This window comes from Uranotaenia lowii, chromosome 3 (assembly GCF_029784155.1).
Source record: "Uranotaenia lowii strain MFRU-FL chromosome 3, ASM2978415v1, whole genome shotgun sequence".
In the NCBI taxonomy this organism is placed as follows: Eukaryota; Metazoa; Arthropoda; class Insecta; order Diptera; family Culicidae; genus Uranotaenia; species Uranotaenia lowii.
In genome coordinates this window covers 200479589-200491932 of record NC_073693.1, presented here as the reverse complement: position 1 = coordinate 200491932, position 12344 = coordinate 200479589, and the positions used below count along the sequence as shown (strand labels likewise).

The 12344-nt window shown below is 33.1% G+C and overlaps 1 protein-coding gene across 2 annotated transcripts in view; it reads left to right on the top strand.

The window, feature by feature from the left end:
- LOC129751415 (periostin) overlaps window positions 1-12344 on the top strand; it is a 56331-nt gene that overhangs the window by 17399 nt on the left and 26588 nt on the right. For both annotated transcript variants that reach the window (XM_055746906.1, XM_055746907.1), the window contains exon 3: window positions 2145-2385. In XM_055746906.1, the coding sequence (XP_055602881.1) occupies window positions 2145-2385 (241 nt within the window). The remainder of the gene's footprint in view (window positions 1-2144; window positions 2386-12344) is intronic.

Below are 12344 nucleotides of genomic sequence, written 5' to 3'. Positions count from 1 at the left end.
AAATGTTGTTGGAAGCACTTTGGGCAGTGGAAAGGAGAGACTGGTAGAGGTAGAGTAGAACAAGGAATAGGTACTTTATTGCACTTCACCTAACTGTCTTTTGTACAAAAACCATCCCCATGGTTACTTTACTAATTGTTTAATAATTATGTGTATGTTGTTATTTGTCCTATCCATTGATTCGATTAAACAAATCTCGACATAAAAAGATCTTGATTCAATAATAAATAACTGAAATACAGACAATTGTTTTCGTTCAAATTCTATCTGAAGTAAGCTTCAGTATGTTTAAGTGTTTATAGATTGTTACAGATATTTCCTATTTGTTACTTTTTTCTCTCTTATTTCATATTATTATTGGATACATTGGTGAGAATTTTAAAATAAACTAGATTTAGAAATTTTTAAAGCTTCGAAGTTAAAACTTTGAAATTTTCAGCAGTGCTGTCAGAAATCAGATCAAATTTCATCTTTTAAATAAGGCGTCGTACACAAATTACGTAACGCAAAAAATCTAGAATTTAGACGCCCTCCCCCTTATGTAACAATAAGTACCCCCTTCTATAGGTACGTAACGCTAAATAGCCCCCCCACCTATTCAATTATGAAATTAAAAGTAAAAGTACACAAAAGTTTATATGATGCATTTTTATTCTGAAACGTTCTGACACTTAAGTGAAAAAAATCAATAGAAAAAAAAAATTAAAAACAGTCCAACGGTCCAAGTTGGGTTCATGTGTTCATCAACTGTGACGACAGGGAAGGTATTTGTATCCTCCGCCATATGTTTTTTTTTCATTAATTTGTTACGTAACTGAACCCAGTACCCCCCCTCCCCCCTATGTAACAGCAAGTAACGCAGACTCAACCACCCTCCCCTCCTACATGCGTTACGTAATTTGTGTACGACGCCTAATTATCCTTTCAAGACAACGAATAATTCGCCAAAATTATAATTTAAAATCAGTTTTTCTTGGTCGTAAGTAAAATGATTACCGCGTTTCAGTTGTGACTTCTGTTTTTTTTCCTTGTACCTATGTATGTATGTATGTATGTTAGTTATTCACCATGGGTGCACGGATTCACCGCAATTTTTTGCCTAAGTATGTGCTCAAATGCATTCTTAGATTATTAGGTTCGACAAATCTCCAATGCAACGCGTACATACCCGGACCCTATGGCTTCGTATGAACTGTTATGTAGTGAATGTATTGTAGCGAGTCAATCAGGTGGGCTAGTTTACTTACAGGTATTCCGGCATCCGTGTATATACATATCTGGTCAGCAAGCAACTGATTGAACATTCTTATTATATAGTCAGTTAATAGGAGGAACACATGTTACCTGTCGGCCACTTATGGGATTCGAGTCCAAAAGTTTTCTTGCCGATACCGGGAATCCAACCCAGTGTGCCTGGCATACCCAAACTAGACTCGCGCTAGCATATCTGCCAGACCACATCGGCGCTGTCACTTCTGTGTTTTACTTGTATCTATATATAAATTTACAGATAATCTAGATAATGTAACATATTTTGAAAAAAAAAAGTCAAAATAAAGATTATTTTTGAGTTTTTATTTTGTTTTTGCGCTGATTTAGTCGGCTGTAACACATAGCAAAACACTGTCACATTACTGCCATCTTTTGGATATGTTAGGTTACGTAGGATATTATTAGTGAAAAGGTATATTTGGTTTCTAATTTAGCACTTTTATACTTCTTCAAAAAAAAAAACCCTTTTTGAAGTCGGGGTTTGGTTCACGACGGATCAATAACCTTAGAAATTTCTCCCTTGAATGCAATAAGTTTAGAGAAGTTGGCCTTCAAATTTTTAGTATTGAAATTAATTACACCAGAAAACTGTTTTTCACGTTTTTTTCCGAACATACCATCCTAAAATATCATACCAGAATCAAACTCGCTCTGTAACTCTTTTCGTAGTCTAATTTGGTTGAAATTTTGGAGATACGGCCTGATAGGCCTAGGAAAAATTTTTACCTAAAGAATGTATTTAAGTTTTTTTCTATTCATTCCATTTCAAGCTCAAATGGACCTTAAGTGAACTGTTTCTGGATTTTAATATTCCACAAAATTTGTAATGTTCTATAGGCAGATGTAAAAAAATCTCATCTCTTTTCGCCTAGATTCGGATGCCGAGGTGTTGCCTTCCCAGTTCGACGATAGCTCGGAGGATTCCAAGCGGCCCCAGTCCGGCAAGACGCCGGCAAGGCCCTTCCACGGTGCTCCAGTGGATGCCAGTTCGTTGTTCCAGCATCATTTCAACACATTCTTCAGCGCACCGGAAACGGACTTTTTCGGTGGTGGCGGCGGATTCCCCGGTTTCGGGCTCTTCGACTTGCAGTCCAGCAAGCCCTGGTGGAAGGGGTAAGTAGCTGATGATCGATTGCTGTTGCCTCTCCAGATCCGACACGGTTCGGCGATATTCCGCAAACAATGGAGAAGTTGTACAAACGAAAAAACCTGCTTGCTTGAAGTGTGCAATATTTTACTTGATATTTACAACGTGTATGCACCCAACTGCCTCTGAAGATGGCTATCGTGAAAAATGTTGGTTTTGATACTCTTTAGTCGTCAAGTGTCACACTTTTTGTCAATCCGACTGAATAGTAATTATATGGTCGGCTTTCTTTGAGGTTTTTCTAAACTGCATTAACTAATGGCTTGGTCTTGTTACTAAACAAAGAATTTAACCAACTTTCGTACGTGTTAGCATAGGCAAATTTTTTCTGCTGCCGTTGGAAAAACATAAATTCGCATGTTGATAAAAGTTGTAGGCACGAAGCCACGGTAAACAACTCTGCATTTTTTCTACCTGTTGTTGTTCAGATGTTTTGTTTTACTATCGCCTAACAATAAACCAACTTGGTGTCCGGAACACTTTATGAAATGTTCGGAATAAATTCTTCCACAAGACCCACGATTAGTAAAGCGCTTTTTTGGGTTGAATGTTTCTGTTTCAAATTTTGTTAATTTTGATGGAAACTTGATTGATTTTTTCGATTTTTCGATTGATGTTCTTGAATCCTGAAGTAAAATAAAAACAAACTCCAAATAATATTTAAACCTTTTAAATGCTATTAAAACTTAATGCTGAGTTGAGTTTCCAATTTCAGTTAATCAATGAATAAATTTAATTTTTTTTTTGTTTCGATTATAGTCGTTTCAACATCTTTATGTCAGTCGTGACGTTCCAGTGTTTTTGTTGCTTTTTTTATATTCCCAAATAATGTTTATTGCATTCATGAAACTTTTAAAGCGATAACTTATCTGAATCAGAAATACGTCAAATTGAAATCATTTATTTTTTTAGCTTGAAGATTGTTTGCCAGAATGAGGGTAAACTGTATAATAATCATTCGAGGTCCAGTCATAATTTGGAGTTTCCCAGTTTTTTTTTAAACTTTAATCAAGCTTAACACACACACGCGCCAAGCTAAAAGACTTGTCCTCGTTTGGTTCCTTTCTTTTCGTTTAGCAACTTTTATTTTATTATGACTCAGGGAATGAAAGTTGCTCGTTCAGTTAGTCACTCTGTTTTTTTTTTTGCTTCTTCATTTCTCCGGTAAAGTGGTTTTGGCTTTGCGGTTTGGTGTTGTTTTTTTCTCAATTTAATTGTTTTGCTCATCTGTTTTTTTTATTCTGTCAGCGTTTCGGAGCTTGTATAAAAGTTGCCGCAGTAAGAGAAGGGATGAGAAATAAGTTTATGAATATAGTTAACATCGTTTTTTGTTTTGTTTTTTAATATTTAGCATCGATATAAGCTTATCAATGCAAATCATTATTGATTCATTCAATTCGAATTTCTATGCAAGAAATGATGTTTTTTCGGAGAATTTATTCAATTGGTAATGACGTAATGTTGCAGAAGCTTGATATTTGGAAATTTTTGTTGTTTTCATACTTCCAACAAATGCGGAAAGAAAGAGACAAAATGCGATGATAAATGACTTTTTATCTTTGGCTCATTAATCCTTAGTTTTAAACCTAATTTGTCCCAGATTTGTTTCCCCTCTACAGTTCTTGGGGTGTAAATTTTAAACTCCTGACTAAAACCGCAATATCTCTCTTGCTTCTTTACCGCTTTGTATAAAATTTATAGTTTTGGAAACCTCGTTATTTTGTAAATGAAGAATTAATTACCGTAAATTCATGTTATGAAATTATTTTATCGGCTGAAATTTTAAATTCTTTAAGAAAGATTATTAAAGGATAGAAGATAAGAATAAGGTGAAAGATGTTGGAAATTAGCGGATGTGTAATTTTAATTTGAAAAACTTTTTATCACATTCAATCTCTTTGTTCCTCACGGGTCTACTTCTTTGCAGTGGTAGATAATTACAGATAGAATTGTAGCTACCACCACACAATAGTAGGCCAAGCGTTGTTCGTCCCACAAGGGGAACTTGCAGTGTGAACGTCTATAATTTAGCTCAGTAACCGCCATAAATAACTGAACGAAATTTACCTCTCATGTTAAAAATTCATAAACGACCAAAGAATCGGCAATAGGCTTACCTCAAGAACCACAACAAAGAACAGATGTATTATTTTCTCCCTGAGGATGGTGCCAACAAGCACTGAAACGTTGGTTGGCTGACCCGGCAAACTTTGTTGAGCCTATCCGGTTAAATGCGGCTACGGCCGTTTGACGAAATGGCTGACAGGACATCATATCTAATCAATGCAATTAGAAAATCCCCCGCAGAAAGATGCCTAAAGATAAAACCATCAATCATTGGTTTAATATATTATATTCATATTTGAATGCGTGGAATCAATCATACAATTGAAGCTCAATCTATCATATTTACAGTTATATTAATTATACTATTATTGCTGAATCTATTATATTTATGATTGATTGCAGAAGATCAATTAACAGTTTGTAGTTGAATCTATTATATTTATAGTTGAATGACTGAATTCAATCATACAATTTTAGTTGAATCTATCATATTAATAATTAATTCAATCATGCGATTATAGTCGAATCTATAATATGGGTGATACGCTTTGAAGATAAGGCAAAAAAAAATTAATGAATAAACCAACTCAAAAAAAAAAATCACACAAGGCTTCGATACCTTTTGATGTAATATTTGGCTTTTAAAAATTAAACGTAAAGAAGCTCAAAACAAAAAGTTTGATGGTTTTTGTTTCTCATTCAAATGAACCTTAGAAGTGAAACAAATTAAAGCTTTTGTGATAGTTTCATAATGATTGGAAAGTGGAATAACTTAGTGTTTTTGTATGCCCTCATCATGTTTGTAAAATGCCGCTATCCTAGAATAACAGGTTAAATTGAATAAATATATGAGTTTTATCAATAAAACTTCGAATTGAAGCTTTAATTAACATCTTAAGAGCAAATCCAAGATTTCAAAACAGATTTGATAAAATTTATTCTAGGAATGAAATTCCTCCATATTATGGCAACCCTAAATTTTATTTATTCCATAAAGTTATAAAAGACATAGATTTTTATAAAAGTTCAGCTTTGTCGTATGGAATTTATCAGTTTCTGGCATTTCCAATGAAATTATACGGAAATATTGCCAAAGAAACAGAAATTTTACCTTAAACATAAATAGGCGCGTTTAGCCCGCACGTTTTGCGGTTCGGCAATTTTGACAACAGTTATAATAAAATCAATTTCTCAAAATCGGAAGGAGATTTTAAAAAAAGTAATCTAATGTCTAGAAAATAGATGTCTGCTCATGTGTATATAGTTTTTGTACACATATTCGATATAATATTTGATTAAATCAGTATTCTGCTTAATAGGCGCATATAGCCCGCTCCTCCCCTACTTTTGAGATTTTTTTTTATATTTTAGCACTGTTCCTTAGTCAGCCTTCCTTTTGAGTGGATAAAAGCAAGTGGATACCCTTGTGTCAGAAAAAAATCCTGATTTATAGTTCAACATACAGTAGTTTTTAGATTTTATCACTGTTCGATTTTATCCATACTCGCTAAATTCACGCTCGATTTTATCACGGTTATGGATTCGATTTTGTCACGCTTTTTTAGAAATCATTCAGAAACAATTTCCAGTACCTTAATTTTCGTTCTAAAGTGTACAGCGTCTTTGTTCATGATATTTTTTATGGTTCATGTTATGCTATATAGGTAGTCAATATTATGAAAATTGATTTGCTTACTTTAGCTATATGGTGTTAAATTGTCATTTATATTTTTAAAATACTTGTAAAAATCGACATAAGTATTTTAACGCTACGCTAATGCTAGTGTTGTTATTTGCGCTTGGTTAGCTACGCTAAAAAGGAAAACTTTTTTGGTTATGCGAATCATATAAAGATGTGGGTGAATTTTAGCGTTTTTGAAAAGAGATAAGTGTCTCTGATTTATTTGTTTAATTTGTTTATTTGAATCCTGATTGGACAGCCTTTAGTATTGTCTGAATGGATAATTTTGGAAGATCAAAATGAAATTCTGCTTGTTTTGTCTAAAAATGTGTAAAAAGGACTAAGATTTCTGTTTTTCTATAATAAAAAACAAAGGATTATCTGGCCATAAAGCAAATTTCGAGAAACACACTTTAAAAGTCTAAGTTGAGCAAATTTCAAAATATTTTTCGAAAACGTAAACTTTTTAGTTAATCAAAGGTATGAAGACTAAAATATTGAAATTTTAAATTCTCAGAAGAAATTTTTCTTGATGCATGTTTCTTTGAACTCTTTTTTAAAATTGACATAAGAGATAATGACTCTTTAAATTCCATAAAAACTGAATAATTCACTTTGATTAGATGTAGACTATTAAATTGATATTCTACATGATTTTATTTCAAGAAACAATCTTAAAATTGCTTTTGAGAAGAATAATTTGAACTGAAATCAATTCTTTGTGTTTAGTAATCTCTGATAGTTACATATTATGATCAAAACTTATTAATACAAAACGTTTCCACTACTGGAAACATTATAAATTATTGATTGAAGACAATAAAAATACTGTTTTCCACTTTAATTTTTATTTTCGCCAAACTCAGAGTTCCGCAATATTCACGGTAATTTTTTTTGACCGTGATAAAATCGAAAAACTACTGTATAAATAAGTTACGCTAACTTTTGGTAAGCGAACTTATTTCTTCCGGTAACTTAAGAACGCTTAGTCAATCAAGTTTCAATATAGTTTAGCCATCATTCCGATTCCAAAAACCCCTAAAAACTTTAAAATTGTTGAAGATTGATTTGAACAGAGAATTAATCTTTTTGCTGGAGTCGTCATAAACTGGGTTTTTTTGTCAATTTGTGTTAAGGACGTTTGTATTTAAATACATTGAAGTTTTCTTTAAGCATGAGCGTCAGATTCGAAAAAATAAAAAATGAATTACACAAAACCAGAACATTCAAAAAATAATGAAAATAAACTTAATTTTCAATTTTTTTTGATTATTTCAAATATCGTTTTTTTCAGACTTTGTACTAAATACACTAATTAAATCTTATTGTGAATAGACAGTGTTAAATACGGTCGCTAGTGGCCGTCTGGGTTCTTTTTACCTGCCGGTGGGGGAGAACCTTTTCTATAACACGTGTTTTTTTCTTCCGGTTTTTCTTAAACTATGATTTTTTCTCTCTGCCTGCTTCGATTCTTAATTTTAATTAAAATCAGTAACAATTGCCATAGCAACTATTCTGGGGTAATAGAGGGCAAGAGCTCCATCTATCATGTGTCCGTAACAGACAGAGATGAGTTTGACAAATATTTAACAACTAGCTGATCCCGTACGAACTTCGTTTCGCTTTTAATCATTGGTACGTCAAAATGAGTTTAGATAATGAATTCGAAACATTCTTTCGACAATTTTGGGGAAAAAAATTCAACAGTGTTTAAAGTCGCTACTATTACTATTACTTGAAATTCAAATTAAACGGTTGATTGGCTTTTTATTAAAATTTATGTGCAAAATCTAGACATTATGGCATAAACATGTACCTACTATTTGTTTGTGTGCACGACTCTTTTGCTTGACCTTCACACTTAAATTGGTATCAATTAACTGCCTCCAAAAAAATTATTGCACAAAACACTGAACTTTCAATGCAACCCTCTTTTTCTGTCCCATGACTCCTGAACCTAAATTTGATAACTGTAATCGATTGTTCGTCTCTCAAAACACTCATGTGCAAATTTTCATCACAATCCGATGTATGATAACGCCAATATCGCATAAACATAAATCAGTGGATATGGACGACCCCTTTTGCCGACCCCTATCCCTAAATTTGACAACTGTAATCGATTGCTCGTCTCTCAAAACACTCATGTGCAAATTTTCATCACAATCCGACGGAAAATAACGTCAATATCGTGAAAACAATTTTTGTCTTGTATGGACGACCCCCTTAAGAAGGTACATACAGATAATTGTTTTTTATATATATAGATATAGATTTTAGTTTATGATCGTAAGATAAGAAACTGTTAACCAAACAGTTAAATTTAATTCAGAATTTTATTGTTAATTTATATCAATATTCTGAATTTGGCTTTATGAATCTGGATTTTCAGTTATATTTGAACGTAAATTTAAAATCTGATTTTCTTTGATCTTGATTTAATTTTTGTTGATCAAGTTCAAGTGTTTATATTCTAAAATTCACTTGTGCTTGATAGATTGGTTTTATTTTCATCTGATATCTGGTATGAAACTTTTTTTTGTATGTTTGTGTTTTGGTTCAGCTTTTTCTCTTTACTTAAATGTTTCGAAATTTTAGGTGGCATGCTTTTTACTTAAATGTTAAATTATTATATTCTTTCAAGTTTGATGATATTTTTGATTACGATCCTTTTTTCTGACTTTTGAAACTTAGAGTTGGATCTAATATCAAGTTAAAGTCCTATATAGCTAAACTTTGAAAAGTTTCTTTTAACCACTGAGCATAAAAGGAAGTGTGCATTTTTCAATGTTTCCTAATCCTCCAATACGTTCTTATGATAGTGATGCAATTTACTTGGAATCACAAAATTGATAACATTCAATTCTCAAACTGACTGGATAAATTCCTAACATCTTCTAAAAATCAACCAAAAATAAATAAAGGTGATTTTTTATCAGTTATATGACTTTTTATTGGTGTTATCAAAACTCATCGAAAATGATTTGGTAATGGTGCTGTTTTGAGACTATCTAAAATTTTACATCCATATTGCTTGAGTTGCTAAAGGAATATGACATTTAAAAAAAAATTAACGGTGCACGAACAATCATCTAAGAAAATATTAGAATTGCCTTGTTTCTGATGCAAAAAAAAAATCGTAAATATGCTTCTGCCCTGCTGTGATTATTTAAAATGAAGATGAAGAGAAATTGAAACCCCGATGAGTCCATCACGAACAACTGCCAAGGATGAGAAGTGTGGGAAGTCACTGCCGGCTGACGATGGATTTTGGTGAGATTGTTTTATGTTGAAACTTTTCAATCCTATCTGCCAAGTAGGATTTCCTATTTTACCCTTCCAGATCCCTTCTGAAACAGCTCTATGGGTCGTATGAGTTCTCTGCATCTGAAGAGTTTGTTTTTCTGTTTCAGAACTTTCCTACCATAATTACATTGTCTTGCCGCGGTGTGCAATATGGTACCACACTAATTTTCAGAAGTAACAATTGAAATGAATATTGAATCCAGGTTCTTATTTTGGCATCTCGTGTTGGTTATGATTATCAGTTGTACCACACATCAGCCAATGCAAGATGTGTGTAGACACCCCATGCTACGCTATGCTTTAAGTATTATGTAAATTGTTTTGATCAGTATGAAAAAAGGATTCGATTACAAGTCGATTTTTGAAATTTTTTCCACCCCACCCTGAGATGATAAGGTTTGTATTTGAGGTGCGAATTTTTGGAAATGTTTCAACTTTAAGCCAAGTTTAAGTTTAAGTGGCTGAACAAAATTTGCATGTTTTTATGGTCACTGGGTGGTGGCCCGGATATTTAATACAAAATTTGGAAACAGTCTGGCCAGGCCCGGTGGCCCGGATTTCCTTGAAAAATGCCCGATTTTATTCACTTCATTTGATAAATCACACAAAAAAAACAAATTGTGTTGTAAAATGTTTTTATTCGTGCCTCAAAAACGGATTTTTTTTAAACTAGTTTTATAAAAATAATCATGAGGGTTTTTGGAAACCTAAAATAGGATTTAAAATCTGTCGACACATTTGATGAAATTTTTGTCAATTTTTTTCTCGATTTCTGGGTTTTGACTAAATTTGCCAGGATATTGCCCGGGTTTCAGGTCGTAAAGTTTAAAATCAAATGCCTGGATTTTGCCAGGTTTTTATTAAAAATTGCCCGGATTTGTCCCGCACGAAAACATGAAAAAATTCTGGCAACCTCACTATAGTTCATTTAAAAAACTACATCCCATTTTTTTACAAAATAAAAAACACTGATTTGGCTCACGAGTTGATAAGTCAAAAAGATTGTTATTCTGATGTCATAAAGTTTAAGTTTCCATTTGCTTGGAATATCATTATGTAGTCAAGAAAAGGTCAGTTGCCTCTAGCTTAGAATCTAGCGGTTTCCATTTGTTACAATTTATTCAGCAGATTGCGGAAACCTTTACATCTATCTATCGTATCTCATCGGCATTGCATCGTTTAATTACTAATGAGCATCAAGCCATTTTTTCCTTCTTGTCTGTTATTGGCTTCATTCAAAGCTACGCTAGATTTCCTAGTTTTTTTTATGTCCAACAAAACCAAAAAGCGTGCCTTCAATTCGATTCGATTCAATTAACCTTTCCGCTGTTGTGATGTTCCTCGATGAGATAATTCCAGAAATCCGTTCTTCTGTATGGTGTGTGTATACCTACTTTTGGATTCCGAACGGAGATGAAACTCGTCACTTGCTCCGGATTGCGTCGTTCCAAATTCCTACCCAAATACTGGGGGCCTCACTCAGCTGATGCGCAATAGTGACCTCTCTTCTTCGTTAAAGTTATGACCGATTGGCCGCCTCTTTGGCCGCGTGGGATTGTTTCCCATGTTAAGATATACAAATTTCAGTTGAAAATTACTATTCTTCAGCCCCCAGAGCAAGATCAGTGTTCGGTGCCGGTAAACGAGTCAAACAAATAACTTCAAGGTTTCAATTTTGAAAGCCGCTTCTAAAAGCGATTGCTTTTACTTGTGCCATTGATTTAGCATGACAATAGAAACACTGTCTTATGCCTTTTTGGACCAAGAAACTTAATTTGAACCCCAAAAAATATCATTTGAAATTTCAGTCTTCCTTTGAAACGCTCTTCGGCTTGTTACAGAGAGTTTTCAAATTTGTAATCGCTCTTTTTTTTGTAAACATCATTTTTCCAATATTCCGTTTGTTAACAGTCAATCCATTTTTTTGTAATTGTAGTTATAAAATATTAAGAACAAAAATATCTTAGAAAGTGGGCTGGCGTTAAATTAATCGTGGATAAACGTGAAATTTCACATCATTAAAGGTGTGTTTTAGAGTTGACAAACCAGCAACTAACGACGTCCTTCAGTGGGTGGCAACGATTTTTTTTGCGACAACATTCAGTCATGTGTGATCAATTACGTTAACGCTGATTTAATGAGTCACCAAAAGATAAATTTCTTATAACGATCCCTGATATTCAATTAAACTTAATAAGTTTACTCTGTTGTTGTTTGAAAGTTCATCTTGGCTTGTTGTTTAGAGTCTTTTTTGGTATTGATTTTATCGACCGATCACTGTCGTTTCAACTAGTTATTTGAAATCAACTCGCCGAACCGTTCTCTCTTATAAGCAACAAATTATTAGATACGATGATAGATTCGCAGCAATAACGCAATAAATCACTTGACATATACAATGGCATCAAATATTTGAGTCATCTAGGAAGTTATGGTGCAGTTTTCAGTTGATTGACTTTGATGATAGCTGTATAATTTTCGGTGTTTGCCAAACATGCAGTAGAAAGACATTTTTTGGCGAGGGAGTAAGTGTGAACTTGTTCATATTCCACATTGATCAACTTATGAGAAAAATTGAGATAAAATAGCTCCATTTTATCCTAATTTCCCAAACATTTTCCAATTATTTATAGAAACATCTAAAAATAATTGGAAGGGAACTTATTACCTTAAACGGGGTAACATTGACAACCGGGGTAGTTTTGATTAACATGGAATTTTCCACATAATCATCAATAACTAAGTCTAAATTTAAAATATCTTAAAACTTTTTTCTACGTTCTAAAACCTACAAGTTGGGTTTCAAATTTGGAAAAACTTGGTTTGTTTTTGAAAATTTCAAATGTAAGTATAAAGATTATTTCAAAATCA